This window comes from Dermochelys coriacea, chromosome 21 (assembly GCF_009764565.3).
Source record: "Dermochelys coriacea isolate rDerCor1 chromosome 21, rDerCor1.pri.v4, whole genome shotgun sequence".
Taxonomy (NCBI): domain Eukaryota; kingdom Metazoa; phylum Chordata; order Testudines; family Dermochelyidae; genus Dermochelys; species Dermochelys coriacea.
The window spans coordinates 10,843,865-10,868,376 of NC_050088.1; the positions used below are offsets into that span (position 1 = coordinate 10,843,865).

Here is a 24,512-nt window from a genome sequence, read left to right on the forward strand (position 1 = left end):
TTCTCAAATTGACTGGAATATAAATATTGTACCTGAGCCCGTTTTTCACTCGTAAGCCTTGTCTGAAGCTCGAGCCCCAGGTGTCAGGGCTGAAGCATGTAACTTAGCTTTGCAGGGCCCTGGGCAGTTGCCTCGCTTGCCATCCCTGCACTTGCGATGCCACTTAACCTGTCCCGTGACCCCTCCCCCATCCGGGGGGGCTGCAACCCTCCTGGTGTACCCATGTTTAAGAACCACTGCACTAGAGCACTTTACCTCGTCTCTGTATTTGGTCCTAAAGTCTTGACTTTCAGGCCCCTAAGCCAGTCCCTCTGAGGGTGGAATGCATTGTACAGTTCTGGGAACAATTTTATTCTGGGGACCAGATCATCTTATGCACTGTTGCTAAGTGTATTCTGAGGAGGAAGACAGCATGGGCTACGAAAAGGGAAACCAATATTCTTGCCTTCCAGTCATCAATGAGGTGTACAGCCTAAGGATTTATATTCTATCCCTATCAGCTCATCTTGTCGTTCTTCTGAGGTAGATATTGAGGACTATGCAGTTTATTGTGTAGGGATGTATTTGGATAGGACATTTAAGTAGAGGTCCCATCTTCTCTTTGTGCAAGGTAGATTTCATGGCTCGCTCTTCCCCGCCAGTGCCCTTGGCCGTTGTTTTTTTCTCTACACTGCTTATTGTCCTTTATCTATGTCTGGAAGGCTTTTTATAACAGTCTAACCGCTGGATCATGTGGGTTCTCTTGATGGGAACAAACTTCAATGACGTATTTTTGGCTGGGGAGGCCAACTTAAGTTTTTGAACATCTTTGTCAGAAAGAGGGAAGCAAATGGTTTGGTTTACGTTTGAATTCCTGCTTGGTCTACATAGGACTCCGAATTGGTTTGGTGCCCTTCCTGGTTACCCCAGTTCCTTTCTGCTGAGTTGATACAGTGTGTGGGGGGTGGCATTTTTCTGGCGAGTGGTCCTCGAGTAATGACTGTTTTAGAAAACCTAATGACTGCTTGGGTTGCCTGTGTATCGTACCATGAGCCACAGTGATTATGTGCTGTGGAGGAAATGACATTGTCAGCCCTGGTTCATAAACAGCAACAGTTCACTCTTATTTTAAGACAGTGCAACTGGTGAGGGGAGGAGGGCAACTAAGCACCAGTCCTGCTTCTCTTTAAAAAGCCAAACACAAATGCCTATGGGAGCTGGGACCTTTCTAGGCTCAGTTAATTAATCATACTGTACTTTCGAATGCATCAGTTTCAGAACAGGCCAATGTGCAGCAAAAAGGGGCTTATAAAAGAAGGCACTCTTAGAGATGGAAGTCTACAACTTTCTTTGGAAGCATGTCTGAGTTCAAATGTACCCATCCCATCTTTTTAAAAGCAGATTCAAGTGCGGGTGAAAGCTGCCAGACATGGCAGCCCTAAAGATTGAGTTTCTTTTACTACTACGTCATGGGCAAGGTTAGTGCGCACTTCCTGCCCACGTGCTCTCTCCCCTGGCTGTGTCAGTATGTTTCAATCCTGTTCTAGATGGGCTGCTTCTAAGGAGTAAGAGAAGATTAATTCTCCATGGCCCATTAAGTTCTTGGTCTCACTCTTTCAACAAGGCAGGCCAGTTGTGACAGTAGTTCTTGGAACTGCTCTGAGACCACCTACTTGTTTCACACAGACCCACTAACAGCTGTCAGAGGGAGATGATTTTTGGTCACCACTGACTCAGAGTGAACTTGCATAAGTGATCTAGAGATGAAAGGCTCTGTATCCCATTACTAATCTCCCACTTACATAGCCTTTAATGGTTTTTACCATTGAGAAAAGGGACCCCCAGCTGATGAAAATCCTTCAGAGAAGGGAGAGGATTAGTTGTGGAGTGTTGAACCTGTTCTTGTTGTTAATTTTTAGATGGACTTTTGCCACTCATGTTCCTTTAAAACTTCTTAATGCTCTAATGTACTGTTGAGAAGCCGTAAGGATATTCATTGGTGAGGGAATAGCAAACCTCTGGCTGGAGAACTCGGATCTTTGGGAGGAATGCTGAGTAGCGAGTCTACTTAATGACTCTTTTGTGCCTTGTAACGTTTGTTACCCTTGTTTAACACGGCATTGTGCAATATCTGTTCTCTGCCTTACTGCAGTTAATTGCAGCTGCCAGTCCATTATTATGGCTTGATTTGAAATAACACACTTAGCATAAGAACTCTGCAGAAACTTTTCCTTGCCAGCTGGCTGCCTCTAAATTTGGTACATGACTTACTGTTGGAGATTTTTATCTTGCAGCATCTGGAGGGGACCAAATGTGAACTGTGTTGACAGTACTGGATACACTCCGCTGCACCACGCTGCTTTGAATGGCCACAAGTAAGCAATTTTACTATAGTGCCTCTTACCTTAAAGGATGCCCATGTGTTTTACTATATATAAAAAATAAATATGGAGAGAGAGCGCACGCACGCGCTATAGAATTCCTTTATTCACAAGTATTATGCGGCTGCCTCAGAGAGAGAACAGGGCAGTGGTGCAGTATGACACCACCTTCAGGACAAGAAGTGAAGAACACCATATTGCGGTGAAATTGTACAGGCATATTTTGCAGAATGCAATTAGTCAGATTTAAAATTTGGCTAGGATGCTTGGACTATCTCAAACACACTTTCATCTTTAATAACCACAAGTGATGAACACCTATTGTTGTGGAACTCATCCAGAAGATGACCTCTCCAGGAACAGAGCCCCGTAGAATCCTCCTGGTGTATGTGTGTTAATGCTGCCCCTATGTGCATGTCTATTACAATGCTGTCTCCAATTACTTGATCACATTTTCTTAAATACAATAACATGCAGTTTTTCTACAGTCTTCAATACGTGTGTAGAATCTTGGCTAGCAGTGAACAGTGACAAGATGATGTATTGAAACTTAAATAGCCTTAAAAACCTAACTTTTTGCCTCAAAGCTTTTTTCCTCAGTTTTCATTGGCTTGTACCATGACACTAGGAGCTTGCCTCCAATAGGTTTTTTGCACTGAGACAGACTCACTCATACACACTACCAATGCAGGTGTAAAAAGTAACTTACACCAATGCAACAAATTGACACTGGTGCAACTCACATTGCACAGCTGTGCGGCATGTCTGAAGAACAGGTTTCCACCAGTGTGACCAAAATGATCAGAAGTTTAGAAAGTATGACTTATGTGGAAATTCTTCTAGCGAAGAAAAAGCTGAGGGGAGATAGAGGTCTTCAGATAACAGGTTGTTATAAAGAGGATGGTGATCAGTCCTCAATGTCCACAGGGGATAGGACAAGAAACAATTGGCTTAATTTGCAGCAAGGGAGATTTAACCTAAATTTTGGGTATTAGGAAAACGTTCTAACTCTTAAGGATAGTTACACACTGGAACAGGTTATCTGGGGAGGTTGTGGAATAGTCATTGTTGGAAGCTTTCAAAAATAGGTTAGACAAACAGCTGTCAGGGGTGGTCTTGGTATATTTAATCAGGGGGATGGACTAATGACCTCTTGAGGTCCTTTCCAGCCCTACATGTCTATAATTCTTGTTGAACGTTTTGTGGGAATTTTTAAATCCACAAAACTTTCATTTTGATAAAAAGAAATTATTACTCTTCAGATTTGGGGTGTGTGTGGTTTTTTGTGGTTTTGTGTGTTTGTAAACCACTGTTCTTGAACAGCCTAAACTTTTTGGATGCTAACTGCTAAACAGTACCCTTTTCAGTTCTGTTGCGACTGAGTATCTTGGAGACTCATAGCCTTTTTTTCCAGGGACGTGGTGGAAGTTCTGCTGAGGAATGATGCGCTAACCAATGTGGCGGATTGCAAAGGTTGTTACCCTCTTCACTTGGCAGCCTGGAAAGGAGACGCAGAGATAGTAAAACTTCTCATTCATCAGGGACCCTCCCACACTAAAGTGAATGAACAGGTCTGAATATCTTCCTCCTCCTATTAGTGTCTAATGTACCAGCAGATTTGTACTCCTAGAGTGAAAAGGAATGTCAGCCGTATGACCTAAGGTGCTGAGCAATTTGGAAATGAATGGGTTTGAATGTTGGAAATGCTGTTGCTTGGTGTGGTGCTCTAATACTGATGGGTTAAATATTCAAATTTCGAGTGGTTGGGTGTGAAAGTGAGCAGTCTATCAACCACAGAGTGCTTGGGAAGTAGTAATCTGCTCTCCTACTGGGTTTTCAGAACAAACACAGGCTATTATTTCCTCTCCAGTTACTGGATGATTAAGTGAAGATTGCTAGTACTGTCAAAGGATATATACTGGCTCTTTCTGTTGGGAACTAATCAAAGCAGCTTTAAGTCTTTGTTTGGCCCCACACTCCTAGCTGCTTTTTTTAAAGTACTTGTGCCCACTTGACGAATTGTGTGGGTTTTTAAAATCATATGGCCTGCATCTACCCCAAATAAAGAACTATAACTTGATCCTAAAGCACAATCCTCTCAATTGGATGAAACAATCAAGTAAGACAGCCTCCTTTCTGCACCCTGGTCTTTGAGTGGGATGCAGATTGGCTTGGCTTGTTTCAATCTGTTCTGTGCTGTCTTCTCATCTTGGAGTGCTAACTTCCTTGTGTAGCTTTCCCGTGAAAGCCTGTCGGTGTATTCTCCATGCATCTCTGACATGAATAAGAGCACGTGTGAAATGCATGTCCACTCATTCAGACAGGTGGCTGCTGGATATAAACAAATACTTAATCCTGCTTTGAGTGCAGGAGACTGTGTAGAAGACCTCCCAAGGTCTATGATTTTATGATTCTATGATTTTGCCCTTTAGCTAAGCATCTGGATAAGGAAGCAGCCTGTTATTAAGTAATGTCTTCCTATTTGCAGACTGGGAGGCAAATGTGTTCTTTAGTACCATTCAGACTATCAGTAAACCTCCCCTGTTATAGAGGTGTTCCCTAGTGGTTGGAGGAAAGGACCAGAACTCAGGAGTTCTGGAGTTCTAAACGTGGCTGTGACACATACTCCCTGTGACACCTTGCACAGGACGCTTAAATTCTCTGTTCCTCGTATGTAAAATGGAGTTCCTTGCCTCGCAAGGCCATTCTAAGGCTGAATTAGTAGTTTGTAAATCACTGTGAGGATGAAAAGTGCTGTCAGTGCTAATTATTACCTCTCCTTGATTAAGTAAGAATAGCTAAATGTGCACATTTAAAATGTCTTTGATTATATTATGTTGGCAATCACATTTCGGCTCCAGGCCTAGTAGTGTCCCGCAGCATAGCTGCAGGCAGCCAATCTGTTCTATTTAAATATATTGGTTGTAAACAGATTTAAGAAGCATACTCAACTGTTTACAATCAATCTGTGATGGAGTCAACCAAGTGATCATGTAAGTCTTAGTGAATCTGTTGTCTGAGATTAGAGTAGGACAGGTGTGAAAGAAACCTGTGCAGAAGATGGAATTGAGTGTAATTCTTCAAGGTAATGTTTCATTAATGTTTGGTCTTGAGTGGGAACCTTTGTTCATTTATAAAGTCCATTAAATAGCCTGCACATTTTATGTTTTAAAGGTTTGTAAATGATGTGCACAGTGGTTCAAATTATGTAATCTACCAGCTGGAATGACCGGTGTGGTTAACTGGAATGAGATGCTATGTTGTCATCCCCACCCTTTCAGAGTCACCCATTGCTTTGTTGCTGTATCTCACCCATTTCATTGTCACATTTTTCTTTTTTCCTCTCCTTTTTGTAGAATACTCTTGAGATCAAAGAATTCAAAAAGTACGGCCCTTTTGACCCCTATATCAATGCCAAGGTGTGTACTTCGCTGTCAGGATTTCACTGCATCATTACTCCAAGCTGCACTCTCATGCATCCAGGTGTATTGTCATCTAGTTGGCTGATCCCTGCTCGGTTTCCAGCCACTTGAACAGTAAAATGCAACCATTTATTTGTGGGTTTCTTGAAGCCAGTTCTCGAGAGATTATTTAGGGAAATCTATTCCCTACTTTCTTGAGGCTCCTTCAATACTTAAACATATAAGATTCATGGTGATGGTCAATTTGGTTGGATGACTTCCAAAAGGTAACAATTTAATTAAAATGCTTCAGATTTTGTTTCACGTGCTCAAATTATTGTTACTGAGCAGAAATTGAACGAATGGGTATTTTTTTCCTGCTTAAAGACGGCTGCATTTTCTTCATGGGGTTTCCAGAGCGAATGACCAATCTCCTTTGTAGTGACAACATTATAGTCGTTTTCTAAATGGATAGCTAATGCTTTTGGTGGCAGGGGACAGTAATGTCTATACCATCTAAGACCTCTTGTTTTGCTTGTTGCATCAGTCTCTTGTTTTGGTGTTGAGTCCTTGTGTTTTGTGTCTGGCTCTTTATCCCCAGTCTTCTGTCTCTGTGTTTTTGGTTTTTGTTTTTTTTTTTTTTTTTGCCTGTTGGTTTTTCTCTCTGCTTTCAGGAATTCTTGATCCAAAAAGGTCACAAAAATAAGAACTTATCCACTGAAGCAGATTAAAATGTTTCTAAGGTCATTTGTTCTGTCTGCCAGTGGATAGACAGTAGTCTTTTGCTCAGACACCTGCCATGTTTAATTGAGTTTTATTTATAGCCAGGCTTCAGGCAAGTGATATAATAGCCCGCTGATTTATCATGAGATGCTTCTGTTTTCAACTATCACCCCAGGATGGCTTCTGGACAACTCTTCTGGAGTCATCCAGCCATCATAGATTTTAGTTCTTCAAAGTTTAGTTAAAAGTTCAACTGTGCTTGATCTGCAGTACCCTACACAGGCAGAGTTCTTGGGCTTGCCAGCTGATGGGGAGTAGGCTGATTGTATTTGCAGATATCTGTTACAGGAAATAAACTCCAGTGCATAGCTCTTTTTGAATAAAAATGTTTAACTGAAGATCACATTTTCTCCATTTTTTTTAAAGGTGGAATTTTACAGCAACAAGTCTCTTCTGTGGAAACACATACTAAGAATGGGGGATTTAATGTGTTAAAAGGAGCTTTGTAAAATAATATTGGAGTTTGTCAGTGTTTCTTGTGAATGAAGTACTGCAATACAGTGCTACTGAGCTAAAATATCTCTAGAGATATTAAGTTAGTCATATCTTTTTTGTGGACTTCGTTTTTATAAAGGATATTTTTAAAAGACTTTCCTTGGGCTCCTGGTGCACTGACCATAAGTTTAAAAAGAGAACTGCATTTTATTTAGGTTAACTTTTCAAAAGCACCGAAGGCCCCTAGGGCCTTTAGTCACTGAAGTGTGATCTAAGTGTCATTGAAAGTCAGTGTGACTTAGGAGCCTCTGTCTCTTTCAAAAATAAGACTTGGGTGCTTCTCACATCTTTAAAAAAAGATGCCTATCATAGAATATCAGGGTTGGAAGAGACCTCTGGAGGTCATCTAGTCCAACCCCCTGCTCAAAGCAGGACCAATCCCCAATTTTTGCCCCAGATCCCTAAATGGCCCCCTCAAGGATTGAACTCTCAACTCTGGGTTTAGCAGCTCAATGCTCAAACCACTGAGCTATCCCTCCCCCCTACAACGGAGCAGATGGTCCCTGCAGTGTACGCTGCAGGTGACCTGATTATAGACTATTCCAGACCTGAGGAAGCTGTGTATAATGAGTGGCATAATTAAGTTAAGGAGATGAGGGAGTATTACCTTTGTTTTTGTAACAGTTACCTTAATTTGGCTAACTCCTGTGAAGAAACTGACCAGTTAACCAAAACCAGAGTAGAAAAGCTAGCAGTCCTGCAGTTAAAGAAAAAGTAAGCTATGCCACACAAGTTATCTGTCTCTTTTTTTAATTTGGTCTCCGGAAACAAACGAATAATGGAGATTGGGTTTAACGTGTGCTATAAAATCTGCATGGGCCGCTGATAAAAGTGGAAGCATGCCATCTCGAGTCTGCAAATAAAACTGGACAGTGAACCACCCGATAGATGGTCAGACAACTGAGGATCCTTTTTCTGAAATGTTTGTGTTTGGCAATGCTGGGCACCTACAGAAATGGGAGAATCCGTTCAATCCTCTGTCCCACGTGGAGTTCCTATTAGAATTAATGGGCGTGCAAGGGGACTGCAGACTCTTGTGTGGAACGGTGATGCTGTAACTGATACCAGAGCTTCTGGCTACTTCCATACCCTGTTATATCGGAATATTATGGCACGCTGGTTAGTGGAGAAGTAGCCTGGGTGTTGCTCAGCAAGTGTTTCTTCTTTCATCTTGGGATGCAAGTGCAGCGAGAGGGACATCTGTGTGTTTCAGATTGTATTTCAGTGAGCGCGTGAAGGACTGGGAGCATAGCTGGGCCCTGCATGGAGGGTTTTCATAGGGTTTTATAGGCTGAGAGTACTTTTTCTTAGAAATGCGCAAAGCAACAAAGCCCAGATTATGTGTTAAGAGAGGGAACTAGGAAAATCATGGGAAGGTGTGTTGAAATGTTAGTATTGAATGCTCCAACGCAAAGTGTTGTGTATGTGAAAGGCATAGGATTCAGGTCTGATAAGGAGTATGGTAAGTAGGTACGTAGTTACCAGTGTTGGAAAAATTTACCAGACACCTACTAGCTCCAGAGGCTGATGCGTAAGCTGAGGCTTTTCCCCTCTTCTGCTTCCCTACTCAAAGGTTCCTGGGCCAAGTCTTGTAGGAAGCCCAACTTCCCATTCCCAACTGCTGTGAAGAGGGGCGGTGGTGGGATTGCTACAGGAGCAATGTGTTACAGGAGCTGTCCCTGGATCCTACTTAGGGTCTCCATTGTTCTCATCTGTCTTTGACTAGTAAGTCTGAAACCTGAAGTCTCACTGTCTCTGGCTCCTGGGAAGGAGTTTTGTCTCCCACCACAGAGTAACCTGGGGGTTATTTTTTGACCTTTTTGTCATTCCCCACCTTCATTTGGGGTGGTGATTTGGGGCATGGAGGTGAGTCTCCTCTGCCCTGAATAGCTCCAGTGCTTGCCTTGGCTGTTGGGTGTTCATAGCTTTCCCAGCTGTTGTCCATTTCTCTGCTCCCCACAGTGCATTTGTGGGTTTCTGATTTGTATGTTTGGTGTTGGTTGCTCTGTGCATGTTTGCCCTAGATAACCTGCAGTTATTAACATAAGGGAAGTGATTTCAGGGTAAATGCAATCTAGGCTCAAAAGTCCAAGTGAGTGCATGTACAATGGAAAACCTGGATAGTGACATCTCCCGCCCCCCCGTTTCTCCTAGTAGAAGGAGTGGAGACCCATGAAGATACCAGCTCTTGCTGTCTATTGCTGAGATGAGCATCTATGCAACTGAGTTCACAGGAGCTTCTGGCTGTCATTCAATGGTGGAGAAAGACTTGGTTTAGATACTGTTAGTACAGTCTGTTTCATCCTGTGACCCCATGTTAGAAAAGGAAAAAGCTTTAGGGTCCCATCCATAGTTTCAAAGCCTCCTCCCATCTCTTTGTAAGGAAAGGGAGGGTGGTCATGACCCCTCCCTCTTTGGACCTGATTGCCATCTGAAAGTAGAGGACCTAAGGAATACTTACTAGAAAATTTAATGCTATCTCTGAAACACTCCTTCAACAGGCATATGCTTCTGTATGCATACAGTGCTGTGTGGATCTATTTGAGGGGTATGAATTTTGTGCTGGTGAAAGGTTCTAGGCTGGCAGCCCTAATGGTGGAAATGTTCTGTGCTCATGCTGTCTCTGCCAAGGACATTTCCCCTTGCACTGTCCCACCGTTGCGCCTGCTGGGAGAAATCAGCTCTAGAAGTGAGCACAACAGTCTCCATACCATTCTGCAGAGATTGGGAAGATTACTTAATGTTTGTGTGATGTGGGCACTTGTCTTCTGAGACCCCCCCTAAACTCATTTCACTGTTGTGGAGAAGCTGTTCAATTATGTCTGAGATGGGTTGGATTCCAAATAGCAAACTAGAAGTGACTGGCCCATTTATATGGTCCAGTGGATAGGGCATGTAACTTGCCCCCAGGACTTCCGGGTTTGAGTCCTGGCTCCAACATGGAATTGCTGTGTGACTTGAATCATGTCACCTATGCCCTGCTGTTTTCACCATCTGTAAAATGAGGCTAATGCTACTTCCCAACCATGGTAAATGCTTTGAGATGTACAGATAAGGGGTGCTAGGTGTTCACTGTTAGCAATTCAATATCTTCCCCTTGCTTAAGTGTATGTTATGTCGTCTTCACTTTGCATTCACTGGCCTGGCTCCCTGTGCTTGCTCTTTCTTTATGGCTTTTTAGCCTGTGCTGTTAGACTCTCTGTTAAACTTGTACTCCAATAGTGATTCCCTGCATCTCCCACACATTTCTCTTATAAATGTTGCTTATTTCTGCATGTGGCTGTTGAGGCTTCTCACTTCCTTATTCTGTTTGTTTTTATAAGTGGGTCATGACTGTAGAGGCTGTCTCCACAGCTCCCTACTTTCCTTATGCATTTCACGTGGCTGAAAAATGATGCGGTCAAATACCAGATAAAAACCAATGGGAGTTTGCATGCATGAGTTTTGTAATCTCTAGATTGTGATTTAACACATTAGTAGGATTAAAGCACGTGCAGATCCCGACCAGTTCACAGCTTATTTCAATGGCAAATGGTGCAAAATATTGAGACTTTCCTCTGCAAATTGTAATCCACAAAATACCATTCACAAAAAAAACAACATGGGAACATTTTGGCCATATGCAATGAAATCTAGCTAGACAAATAGCTATCCTTTTTTTAAAAAGGGAAGTATAGCAAAAACAATTTTGTCACCATTAGAACTGCTATGAAAGCAGCAGAGAAAGCCCAAGTTTGTACTGAAGGTTTTTGCATCAAAGCAGACATTAGTAAGTACTTGAATGTTGTTAAACAGAAATACTTCTGTGTATATAATACACAGTAGTAAAATTAGACATTTTAATGGAGCTTATGAGTTGAAAGCAGACTGGCTTAAATCCAGGGAAGGTGTTTACATATATTTTGCACCTGAAAATGAAAATTTTTTCAGATTGCTTGCCTATAGTTACTCTGCACTGCTGATTTTTTTTTTTTTAACTTGACAGATGCTGCATGTATTAATTGGATCAGGCTTTCACTGTAGAGGCATTCACTTTTGGCTTAGACACTTCCCCACTGCTGAATTGAGGGCCTTGCCTCAGAAGGTCTGGTTGGCACAGAGATCTAGCTGTGCTGCTCACTAAATTTCTTAAATTCAAGTTTTTGCATGCGATAATGTAAACATACTGCACGCTTTCTGAAATGGTCTGCTTCCAAGTTTCAGAATTGTAAAAGCGGAATGGCTGCAAAAGAATCAAAACCTCAGTCATAGGAGAAATGACTGGATTCTAAAAACAATTGAAGTTTAAATTTTAAACAATGGCGATTAAGTTACTGTAGATGGCATCCATACCGTGGTTTGCTTGTTACGTTTTGCGTTTACTTAGTTATGGTGCCCAAGACGGTTGAATGCTTCATAGATGAGACGGGACCTTGCCTGCAAGAGCTTGCAAAATAAATGACAATCCACAGAAACTTGGCAGTCCTCTAACTTTTAATATGGCCTCTTGCTTTTGTGTTCAGTGCTTTGAAAGCAGTGTATATCTGTGTACAGCAACTGCTTCCCATAGCTCAGAACGCAAAGGTCAGTTGATGAGCGTTTTGAGACTTTCTATAGGCTTTTCTTGGGTGGGTTGGTCAGTTTATGAAGGGTACCTGTGCCTGATAAATGCGAGTAGGAACGTGACCAAAACACTGCTCCGGGCTCTTTATGTTCAAACGGATTTATTGCATCCCCACTACTTGCTGTTTGTCTTGTTTTTACATTTAAACTTCAATGGTTTTGAGTGAGGCACCTAAGGGCTCATTTCTTCCATCTTCTGAAACGCTGTTGTGTTTATGACCCTTCAGAATAATGACAATGAGACTGCGCTGCACTGTGCTGCTCAGTATGGCCACACGGAAGTTGTGAAGGTTCTCCTGGAGGAACTGACGGACCCCACGATGCGCAATAACAAGTTCGAGACGCCTCTGGATTTGGCCGCACTCTATGGAAGGCTGGAGGTTGTGAAGATGCTGCTGAATGCTCACCCCAATCTTTTAAGCTGCAACACTAAGAAACACACACCCCTGCACCTGGCAGCTAGGAATGGACATAAAGCTGTAGTCCATGTCCTCCTAGATGCTGGCATGGATAGCAACTACCAGGTATCATGTCAATCAGTGTGTGAATCTAGTGCAAGTGAAAGGGGTCAGAGAGCAGCTGGGGAGGCTGGAGTCCTCCCCATAGAAAAGGCACTGTAGTGGTAGGGCAAGCTTCTTTTAACCTCTATCCTGGAGGACTCCGCTTTAAGGATGAGAATAGCTCAGTCTCCCATTCAGTCCTTGGCTGTGTTGGGGGGGTCCCTCATGGGGCAGATATACAGCAGTGAAATGTGTCCCCAAAAGGAGTGGAGAGAACTTGTTCTCTTCCTACCAAACCACTTCAGTTAGCACAGAAATAAACTTGTATGTCTTATCTGTCTTTTCTTCTGTGGGAGAACACCCACTCTAAATAAACTTTGGAGAGGTTTTTACTTTGTTTATAATTCTGAGGCCCTCCTATGTTAAACTAAATCTTCTTCCCACCCCAAATTCTTAATGCCACAGAATAGCTTCTCACACGATGTGACTCCGGTAATGGGTATTGGTTGCAGTGAGTTGCTTTTGTCAGTGTACTGTGCCCGCATCTACTTTTTTTTCTGTTTTCATAAATCCCTAAAATGATTTAGGATTACTGTTCACAATCTGGGCTCATGATATATTGTTTAATTTTTACAGACTGAGAAGGGCAGTGCTTTGCACGAGGCTGCTTTGTTTGGCAAGACAGACGTGGTACAAATATTACTGGCTGCAGGTGAGAACGACATTTTGACACAATAGCCTGGAGATTCTTTACCGGGAGCATGTGATAAGGGAATGGTGTATGGTGGCAGCATTTTTCTCTTATCAGCCAGTGGTGGAAGAATAGTTACTCTGAGTGACTCATGGAAGAAGTATTCTCTGGGTAGTTGGGTCTTAGGTCTCTTTGGAGGAAGAATTTCTTTAACTCAGCCCTGGAAATGACTAGAAGAGCATCTAAGACATGACTCAGTTACAAGAAATTAGCTTTGTTGCAGATGGTCTGAAAATGCTCTTTTACCCTGTCCGCCTTTATCTCTTCTAGGTATTGATGTGAATATAAAAGATAACAGAGGCCTGACAGCTCTGGATATTGTGAAGGAACTTCCGTCTCAGAAAAGCCAACAAATTGCAGCTCTCATTGAAGGTAAATAGAGCGTGTGTGTGTGTGTGTTTCTAGTCATTATATTTATTTTTCTGTCAAAATGTACATGTGGCTGCAGCCATATGATCATGTTCCGTGATTCTAGCTAACATCACAAGCTAAACATCTTCAGGCCAGGACAGTCCTTGGAGGGAAGTATCTAGGAATGCTGCAAGAAGTCATGCTTTACCTCAGTTGGTGGTACTCTTTCTGAGTCACTGATCCTGTGCCCTGCCAGTGTTTCATCATGATGCTCTAGGAGGTACCATCTTGCAGATGATCCTTAAAACAGAGGTCTTGATTACTTGTGGGAATAAAAGGACCTATGACCCTTTGCACAAAGTGGGGGAGTTAGCTCTGACATCCTAGCTAGATTCTCACTTGGGTAGTAATTAAATTTTCTTTTAGTTGGATATGGTGTTTGTCACATCTCGCATGTAACTGTTAGTAATACTAAGTATTTGTGCAGAGTGTCATAGGTTCAAAGCATTCTGCAAACAAGAACTAATTAAACTTCATGCTACTCCTGTGAAGTTGCCAAATACTGTCCTCATTTTTACAAATGGGGAAATGACGCCTGCTTGAAAGCTGAAAGTTTTCAAGTCTTAAATAGCATAAGTGGAACACTTAAACTCAGATATCTAATTTCAGGTGTTTAAACTTAGTATTTTTACCCTAAGTGTCTTGCCTGTGATCATGAGTCCCTGACTAGAAACCATGTCTCTTGACTATCCTGTGCTGGTCCACACAAGTACACTGCCTCTTCTCAGTGTAGTATGTGTCTCACAAAACAGCTACATAGTAATCTGCTTGATAAGGTTGGGTGTGCATCTTAATTAGTTGATCTGTAAAGTGCTTTGTAGTTCTTTGATGAAAGGCATTCTGCAGAAGTTCAAAGTGTCATTATTTCTAACCCTGGACATGTGATTAAAGGGGTAATCTGCTTCTATTGTGCGAGCTGAGCTCCGAGATGTGACCCTGCACTTTGATTTCTTTTGAGCCATCTTAATATGTAGCTCATCCACAAGGTGGGAATGTGGCATGCATGATATTGAACCAGGGAACAGGACTGTCTGTCTAACCTGCGTAAGTGGCAAACCCACTGGTGAGCTTCTCGCTATTTGAATGTTGCTTTTTCTCTTTCCTGCACAGATGACACAACTGGGAAGAAGAGTGCCAAAGCGACAGAGAAGGCTCTGCCAACACCTGTCATTCCTGCCACTGAACCTGCAGTCCGGATACCACAGGGTATGAAATTTGCTATCTGGGAGGCAGGGCTTGAGTCATCTGCAGGTGTGCAGATGACTATTTATGACTGCACTGCTCTCGGAGTATAGAAGAGACAGGGTTCAGTTATAATAAATCCAAAAGTCATACTTTGTGCCCAGAAAGCCAAATAGTCTGAAACCAATGATTCCCCTTTCCTCTCACCCCCTGGTTCTTTAAATCTGACTTGCATAACGTATCCTATCTGTTGCCCTTGGGGGTGAGTGGATGCCTCCATAAATCCAGAGGGAGCTGCCATTTGTTTGCTCTCGTCTTTGCTACTGCACTGTTTAACCAATAAAAAGATCCATAAAGTACCAAACATAGCCGGTAAAATCAACTGCAGTGCTTCCTATGTATGTGGCGCATCCTCCCTTAAAAAGTGTACCAAAGGATTGGGTGCATTCCAGGGGTGCGTGGTAGTGACGCACAACCCTGGTGGAGAAGGTCTGGTCTATAGAACAGGTTTTTATAACTGAGGGAAAAATCCTTCTCCAGCATTGATCAAGGAAGTCCAGGCTAAACATTGGTGAAGTCAAAAAAGGCTTATTGCTAGCATGGTTTGAGGAGCCTTGTGGGTAAGACATCAAACTGAACTGAAAACGGCAGCCTCTGTTCTCTAATGGGGCAACCCCTAATGAGTTTGTAGGGTCCTTGTGTGGGTGTGCTGCATGATATCTAAGCAGTGATGCATGCAACCTAGATTTTTGTTCAATTGCTAGGCCACTTTTATTTGCTTGTAGAGTCAATTGATTTAAATCAAAATAGAAATGTAGAAGTGAAAAGGACCTTGATAGGTCATTTAGTCCAGCCCCTGCACTAAGGCAGGACTAAGTATTATCTAAACTATCCCTGACAGGTGTTTAGACAAACATCTGTAGGTTAGACAACTTATTCTTAAAAACCTCCAATGACGGAGATTTCACAACCTCTCTAAGTAACTTTTTCCAGTGCTTAACTACTCTTACAGTTATGTCTCAATGTCTAACCTCAGCCTCCTTTGCTGCAATTTAAGCCCATTGCTATTTGTCCTGTCCTCAGTGGTTAAGGAGAATCCTCCTTTTTATAACAACCTTTATGTACTTGATACTTACCATGTTTCCCCTCAGTCTTCTCTTCTCTAGCCTAAACAAATCCAATTTTTTTTTCCCAGTCTTTCCTCAGATGTCATATTCTAGACCTTTAATCATTTTTGCTGCTTTCCTCTGGACTTTAATTTATCTCTTCTGGTACCCAGAACTGAACACAGGATTCTAGTTGAGGGCTTTTCAGTGCTGAGTGGAGTGGGATAATTACTTCTCATGTCTTGCTTACAACACTCCTGCTAATACATCTTTGCTTTGTTTTTGTATAAGTATTACATTGTTGACCCATATTTAGTTTGTGATCCACTATAACTTCCAGATCCTTTTCTGCACTACTCCTTCGTTGGCAGTCATTTCCTATTTTGTATTTGTGCTATTGATTATTCCTTCCGAAGTGTAGTAGTTTGTTTGTCCTAACTGAATTTCATCCTATTTATTTCAGGCCATTTCATAGAATATCAGAGTTGGAAGGGACCAGAAGGTCAGCTAGTCCAACCCCCTGCTCAAAGCAGGGCCAATCCCCAATTTTTGCCCCAGATCCCTAAATGGCCCCCTTAAGGATAGAACTCACAACCCTGGGTTTAGCAAGCCAGTGCTCAAACCACTGAGCTGTCCTTCCCCCCCACTTCTCCAGTTGGTCAAGATCACTGTGAATTCTAATCTTGTCCTTTAAAATGCTTGCAACCCCTCCTCTCCCAATCCTATCAGTACACTCATAAGTGTACTCTCTATGCTATTATCCAAATCATTTATTAAGATTAAGAGAACCAGACCCAGGACAGATCCTTGCAGACTCTATTCGATATGCCTTTCCAGCTTGACTGTGAACCATTGATAACTACTTCTGAGTATGGCTTTCCAACCAATTGTGTACCTACTGTATATTTCCCTAATTGGTGGTTTGAGAAGGTCATGTGAGCCAATAACAAAAGCTGTACCAAAGTTGAGATATATCACATCTGCTGCTTCTCCCTATCACAAGGCTGGATATTAGGTTGGTTTGACATGACTTGTTCTTGACAAATCCATATTGACAGTAACTTATTGTCATATCTTCTAGGTGCTTACAAATGGATTCCTTGATTATTTGCTCCATTATCTTTCTGGGTACTGAAGTTAAATTGACTGGATTATAATTCCATGGCTTTTCCTTATTCCCCTTTTTATATATAGGTACCATAGTTGCCCTTAACTAGTCCGCTGGGATCTCTCCCGCCCACCACGAGTTCTCAGATATAATCGCTAAGGGCTCAGATTTCTTCATGATTTAAATCACCAAGTGGAAAGCTCAATTTAAATAATCAATTTTAATCAGCTTTTCCCTTTGTGCTTCAGTTATAGTTCTAAAGAAAGGTGCCTTCTCATTGGTTGATATAACCATTAAAGCATGTTGATTTACAACTAAATAGTCTTTACAGTAAACTTGGTGCATCTTTTTGCTATGAAGAGGGTTATACTATATATACATTTGAGCAATTATATAGCTCAATATTTTCAGATTATTAATTCTGCACTTTTAGTATGTTAGAGAATGACTGTTGCTTATTTACTAGATTTTTTTTACTTATTTGTGTCAAGCTGCATTAGAGTTATAACTGGAATTTTATTAAATACAACAGCATGCAATTTATTTTTATTAAACAAAATAATCTTAAATGTTTTAGATACGTAAACTTCTCTTTATGAAAACATGGTTCAATATTTAGGCCTTAACATATGTTGTTAAATTCAGATTTATTTTTAAACAGGTCTATTTTAAAAAGAAAAACGTATTATAATTTAAATAACAAAATCCAAAATATCTGATTTTAAACAAAAACAAAAAACCCTCCTCCCTTTGCAAATCATCAATTTTTATCCATGCGGCTTGCTTGTAGTCCTGATTTGTGTAGCTCCTGCTGTTTTCAACATGTCATTGATGGGGCATTCTTCGTTCCCTCCAGGTGATGTGGAGAAAGCAGTGACTGAACTGATCATAGACTTTGAAATGAACCCAGAGGAGGAGTGTCCTTATGAAGCTTTATACAATGCAACATCCTGTCACTCATTGGACAGCCTCGCCAGTGGGAGGTCTTCAGACAGAGACTCTGTGAATAAGGAAGCAGAGACAACGGGTCTTAAGGCAGCGGGAATCAGGCCTGTATGTAGCCATGTATGGTTTTTATCTGTCTCTTTAAGGAATATAGAAAGTGTTTATCTTCATTCCCATACACTACTGCACTCTTGCTACAGGCTGAGCACCCAACTGCACAGTTGGAAATAAGTTTTAGATCCACCGCTAAGCTTGATTAGAGCAATCAGGATCTCCTTCCTTTCCTGCTTGGGATGTGTGTGCTCTCTCGATAGTATTCCCTGCGTGTAACCACTCCTACATCATGTCTGTCGGCTTTTTGTCCAAGTCTGTAAGAAGATGAGTATGGCCATGCTGGGCCAGACTAATCATCTCTTTAGCCCAATATCCTGTCTTCTGATAGTTGCCAGTTGCAGATGGTTCAGAAGGAATGAACAGAACAGAGCAATTTATCAAGTCATCCATCCCCTGTCACCCAGTTCTAGCTTCTGGTGGTCAGAAGTTGAGGGATACCCAGAGTGTGGGGTTGCATCCTGGACCATTTTCTCTAATAGCCATTGATGGCCCTATTCCCCAGGGACTTACCTAGTTCTTTTTTTTGAACCCAGTTATGCTGTAGGCCTTCATAACATCCCCTGGTAAGGAGTTCCACAGGCTGACTGGATTGAGAGAAGAATATTTGTTTTAAATCTGCTGTTTGTTAATTGCATTGGGTTATCTCTGGTTCTTGTGCTGTGTATCCAGCATGGTGTTGGGCTGCTGAGGGGGTTTTATACAGTGAGTGTCACTCACTTTGTCAGGACGTATTTTTGTTTATGGTTTAACTCCTTGGCTATAAGGAAACTTTTGGAGTCTAGTATGATTCTCAGAGTTGAGACATTTTTCTCCTCCCTTGCCACCCTTTGCCCTCTCCAAAAGGCATGTAATCCAGTCATCTTTGAATGCCCAGTGATAAAATAAAGCTGATTTTCCCAGATGCTTCAGCTGTTGTGATTAGCGTTGGCAGCAAATTTGTTCTGCATGTCATTTGCAGACAGAATCCTGCAAGGGACGCTGGAGGCTTTGCAAGTGAAATGTGTAGTCATTGGAAGGTCTTTTTCAAAGAAATCTGCCTAACTAGCCTTCTGTTAATTGCATCTGCTGGGGCTTTAGTAGCTGGTGGCAACCTTTTGCCATGGGGTGGGTGGGACCTTGGCTCGTAGCATGTTTGTGTTTTTTATTGGGAGGTTGAAGTGAGGGAGCTGAAGCAGACAAGAAGGAAATCGGCAATGAATAATTCACCAGCTAGGTGGATGTTGAAACCAGCTTTGTACAGTTTCAAAACGAGAACCTAGAGAGCCTCTTTTTCCTCTAGTACATCTGCTACTGGAATAGTGATGAGACCAATCTAAAAAACGTTTAGGAAAACTTCTGCCAGACCATTTTTACAAGGGTAAAACATCCAACACCTGCCATGAACCACCGCTAAAAGTAGACTAAGTCCGTATATGGGGCCTTTTTGTAATAGTGCCGCCTTTGAGGCTAAACTCATCCCATACAGCCTGCACAGAAGGTCAAGTTTGCCAAACTGGGATGGGATGGGAAGGGGGAGGAAGTGCTATGAAAAGCAGAAACTTATTGGAGTTCCCCCAAAATCTGCTTGGGATTTGGAGCAAGTGCCTGAGCATCCATGCTTGCCAGTAGGCGCTGCTGTTGGCGAGAGCATGAAATATCTAGAGTAGTCAAGATACAGTGCAAATGCAATGAGCATATGGCAGGATTTTTAGAGCTATTTAACTGTCAAGTAGTAACCTTGTAGTGTTGTGAGGAATGTGGTCCAGGGAAGTCGCTTAATGTCCTGTGTGTTCTCTCATAACTCGGCACGCCTCTCCAGAACATATTTATTCCTGCTAATTAGTAACATAAGCAAATTATCTAAACACACACTCCCTTTCTCGCAGCTTGTACCATAATAATGAACTAATCCTTTGCAACTCCAAGGAGCACAGAGTCAGAAAGGTGCTTTTGTGAAGGAGCATAGGCACCAGCCCAGCTGGGAATCTCCCAGCTGCTAGGGCAAACCCTTTTTGCTGTCCTTCACTCTAAAAAAAGTCTTATTGGGGATAGAGTTTCCCTTTAAGCATATAAGAGGGGGCTGAAAGGAGGGAATTTAAAACAAAGCCATTAATGGTGGCCTTTTAAATTGCAGAGAGAGCGTCCACCCCCTCCTGCCAAGCCACCCCCTGATGAAGAGGAGGAGCATGTGGAGAAGAAGCTAGGTCGCAGTGCTTCGTGTGAGGTACGCAGGCTTTACTGGGGGCTTTCTTTTTGCAGGGGTGGGTGAATGTGTGGTTTAAAGATGAGTTTTAATGGTCCGGGAGGAGCCAAATATGATTATCTTAACTCCCTTGTGAATCTGATAATGAAAGTGAAGGATTTGTTGTGTGGGGCAATATTACTGGCAATTTGATATGGAAACATCCCTTACAAAACTCTGCCAGTGCACTTCAGTCCTGACCTGAAACCCTTCCTCCAGTTTCAGATTTAAAAAGTCTCTTCCTAAGGGAATTCCATCAGGCAATGGTTTTGTGATGTGGACAGTTGTCCGCTATCATGAACCCACTAAATATATTTTCATTTAATGCCAAAGCCTGCATTTGAATCCGGGTCCACAGAGATGCGAGGCCATTAAATTATGTTGCATCTTAGCTCCCAATTATGGGCCAGATATTTGGAGGTGTAAATTGGTGTAACTTCACTGACTTCAATGGAGTTCAACTGATTAATACCAGCTGAGGATCTGGTCCATTGCGTGTGTGAAAGAAATCTCCACCTGCAGATGTCTAGTCTGTATGTGGTGCTTTGTGATGCCAAACTAGATCGTTCACATTAAACTGTTTGCAGTCTGTTTTGTTGCTCATTTTGCCAAATTCCCAGAGCTTCAGATGAACAAGCTCTGCAGAAGGCACTTAAAAGGGAAAACCCCCTAAATGTGTAGTTGGAGACTTCTGCTAACAGGTAATAAAGATCCCGAGAGAACCTCGCTAACTTCCTGCTGTACTGAAAATCTTAAGCATTCCTCAAGTAAGATGTATGTAAAGATACAAGTTGAAAGTCTTTTCTGCCTCTCTCCTCTCGAACGGACTCTCAGTTCACCAGACACTTGGATTTGAATTTTGTTACCTGGTTATCTTGATCTGCTACTGTTTGGAGTACAGCATATATATGCAAGGTGTAAGTGAAAATGTTGGCTTTAAAAAAACCCGCGTAGAACTGTGCAGTACGTCTGGGGATATTTTGGGGGTAAAATCAATTTATTAGGTTGTTTCACGATGGCCTATTGAACGGGTTTTGCTGGCATTACAAACGGTCTTTCAGATTAATTTCATAATCCTTTCCACATGCTGGTTTTTTGGTGGGGGGGAGTGTGTGTGTGTGTGCACATGCTGGGGAAAGGAGTCACCAGGTAATTTGGAAGCAGAAACTCTGCTTATAAAGATAAACATAATGGAGGGAGGGAGATGTACATGATCTTGATCATAATTACAAAACACTTGCTCTTACTGTTCCTCCATTAAAGCTGATGTGGAAACGTGATCAGCTAGGGGAAATCTTGCTGGCAAACAGATGTGTGTACAAAGTGATTCCTCAAGGGCATGTTGGTTTGAAACCAACTGCAGTGATATCCATGCACTGACTGTGTAATTGTAGCTGTCTGGTATTGATTACTGTAGATAAGATGGGTTTCAGAGTAGCAGCCGTGTTAGTCTGTATTCGCAAAAAGAAAAGGAGTACTTGTGGCACCTTAGAGACTAACAAATTTATTAGAGCATAAGCTTTTGTGAGCTACAGCTCACTTCATCGGATGCATAGATAAACCCATAGATAAGATGGTACAACTGTTTTATTTCAAGTGGTTATTCCTGCTTCTTATACTCATGCTTTCCCAGAATTCCTTTCAGGATAAAATTTTCAATGCTTGATCTCTGCCTGAAGAGAGATTTTTTTGGGGGGAGGGGTGTTAAATTTGAGAGAATTCCTAGTTTTGAATTGAGGATAAAAATGCAATGTTTCCATTCAGACTGGACTAAGTCATGGCTGACTTCAATCCTGGTCTGTATGGCCCTCATGGTGGCGTGCTCTTGACCAAGTTAGAAATGTGATCAATAATGAAGTGATACCGTTAGGCAATTGAAAAGTCTTCTTGGAGCGATTTTAATACAGTAGCTGTAGAAGATTTTTAGCAGAGCCCACTGAAACTCTACCCTATTGTCATATCACAACGTATGTTCTCCCTGCCAGGTCTGTCCACCACAGGGACAGCTGCTGGGACAATGTGCCTGAGGAAGACTGTAAATGTCTCATTGAAACACATGGCACAGAATCCTCATCTATCTCCTCAAAACCTGCCATAACTTTAGGGACAGGAAAATATCATGATTATGAGAAAATTACAAATTATGGTATTCTTATTTTTTAACTGAACTCTATAAATGCCAAGCTTTTATTTCAAAACAGCCTTTTATTCTGTTGCCATGAGATAATCTTCATAGTATAAGCAGTTATTCCTCACTTGTGCACCATGACTTTCACCATTGAGAGATGTTTTGCACTTACGTGCAGAATGGCTGATTGCTCATAGCTGACTAGTGAATTTTTTCAGCATCAATAGAACCCTTCTGTCTCTGTAGCCTAATAACAGACTGAAATCTCAAACAAGACTTCAGTTCATGTTTTATTTACTTACTCCCATCATCAAAATGGGAAGCTTAGACACACCTAGTTTCAAACAAAACGTGATTATTCCAATGGTATTCTGTAGTTCTCTGGCCGGGGGGAGAGAGACCGAATTAGAGCCATCTGTTTTTTTTTTTTTTTTTTTTAAGTTGAAGCAATAAATCCTAAAGGCAGGACAAGCCATTAAGAGGTGAATTACAGGAAATCATCCAGATCTGGGAGTGTTCAATGTTTATAGGGTTAAGTATGTTTGACAGGGTGTTTTCAAACACCGACTGGGTGGTGGCTCCTAATGAGTAGGACTAAGGGGTTGATTACCTACTCAGTCCAATGTACTTCGGGAAATGAACCATGTGCATGCGTGATGGATGAGATGTTAACTTGAGTTTTCTTTTGCCCATCCCTGGTGCATGTCTAGATGGAAGTTAGATAGCATAGGATTTAAGGTCTGTCTTCTTTCAGTTAAACAAATTCAAATGTCAAATACCTTGTGCAAGTCATTGCTGAGGGTAGAAGGTCCTAGATTTGTAAGTTTCACCCCCTCACCTCCCTCCCCCCCAAATTGATCATCAGAGCCAGTGTTGGACTTTCAGGACACAGTGCAAGATCTACATATTCTCAGTGCTTTGGGCATGTATATAAATACCTACCTCAGAGGAGAGCTGTAAGTCTTAATGTTCAGTGTTTCTTGGACCCTTACTCAGACAGATGCTGTGAATAAGCAAAGCCTAGTTAAAATAACAATCAGTGTATGTTCTCTACTCAGCCTCTCCCATCGAGAGGCGGTACCCAGCTATACTTGAAGCAGTGTGGATAGTCCAGCCAGTAAGTTATGTAGAGTGCTTGCATGGTTTGAAACCCTCATTAATTAAATTGTGGCTCGTTAGTCCAGGCCATTCTGTTAGTATCCTGTCCTGGCAGTTTAACGTAACAGGCAGTCACATCATAGCTTAGACTGTAAGCTTTTAGGGCCAGGGTCTGCCTCTCACAGTGTTAGTAGAGCACCTAGCACAACAGAGTTCTCGTCTCAGTTGGGACTGCTGTGATACAAATTGTAGAAAAGCAGAAACTTTTTTTTTTCTTGAGCTGCATCAGAGTGGGAAAAATAACAGTAAATTGGGTGTGTTGGCTTAAAAATAAAATATCTGCTCTAATGCCCCCAAACATGCAAGGTCTTAATAGCTCTAACAGAGGGAGTAATGCCTTCCTTTCAAAAAGGAAGGTGGCATACTGCACACTTGCCATTCCAAAAGCTGCTACTTGTCATGCTCCTGTTTTAAAGCCTTCATTCTTTGGAGGCAAAGTAGCAGTGAACATTCCAGCACAGTTAGCCACGGTCAGTGCTTATGGATTCGGTGGCATATAAACCAGGTGGAAACGGTCACTTTCTTGTCATTAATTTAGCTACCAGACTGAATGTTGCAAATGGGTGGGTGAGACTGGGTGACTTGTGGTAGGATTATTCTCAACATGAAGTGAGAAGCCAGTCCTATGATCTGAGTGCTGACTGCCGACTGCCCAGGCTAGTGCATGCCTATTACTGAAGGTCTTTCGTTCCTCATTTAGGGCTCAGGGAAATCAAGGTGTTTTGACTGCAGATGCGCATGTAAATACAAAACCTTGGGAAACTAACCTGGTTTTGTTACATACCCAGAGCATGTTCCTCAAATGATTTGCTAAGGTTCACCACCTTGCTAAGCAAACTCCTGATTCAGTTTTGTGGTGAGGCTTTGAGTTAGTTTGAACCTGATACAGACTAAGGACGTGTCTACACAGCCCTGCAGTTTAGCCAATGGAGGTGTGAATAGTAATGCGCACCAATGTGCTGTGCTGCATCTCCCTGATGAGGACACGGAGGGTGTGAACTAGTTCACCCGACTGTAGTCCTCTTCAAACAGGACAATACTGATGCAAAGCAGGAACCTTGCCGTTTGTGCCTTCAGTGTCCACATGGGGGGGTCACAGCACAGCACTTTGGGGTGCATTACTATAGACGCACCATAGGCTGAACTGCAGGGCAGCGTAGACATGCTCTTAGTCTAGTGGTTCTCAACCTCTTTATGCAGCCCACAACATATTATATGGGCCGCATCCAATACTATCTGTATGGCTC

At 42.1% G+C, this 24,512-nt stretch overlaps 1 protein-coding gene across 9 annotated transcripts in view; it reads left to right on the forward strand.

Moving 5' to 3' along the window:
* Positions 1-24,512, forward strand: part of ANKS1A (ankyrin repeat and sterile alpha motif domain containing 1A) — a 158,673-nt gene that overhangs the window by 44,798 nt on the left and 89,363 nt on the right. For 7 of the 9 annotated variants that reach the window (XM_038379560.2, XM_038379565.2, XM_043500232.1 and 4 more), the window contains exons 2-10: positions 2,274-2,354; positions 3,775-3,931; positions 5,717-5,779; positions 11,869-12,165; positions 12,778-12,853; positions 13,163-13,264; positions 14,414-14,509; positions 17,556-17,752; positions 19,872-19,961. In XM_038379560.2, the coding sequence (XP_038235488.1) occupies positions 2,274-2,354; positions 3,775-3,931; positions 5,717-5,779; positions 11,869-12,165; positions 12,778-12,853; positions 13,163-13,264; positions 14,414-14,509; positions 17,556-17,752; positions 19,872-19,961 (1,159 nt within the window). The remainder of the gene's footprint in view (positions 1-2,273; positions 2,355-3,774; positions 3,932-5,716; positions 5,780-11,868; positions 12,166-12,777; positions 12,854-13,162; positions 13,265-14,413; positions 14,510-17,555; positions 17,753-19,871; positions 19,962-24,512) is intronic. The other 2 variants (XM_038379562.2, XM_038379568.2) reach the window with 1 other exon arrangement.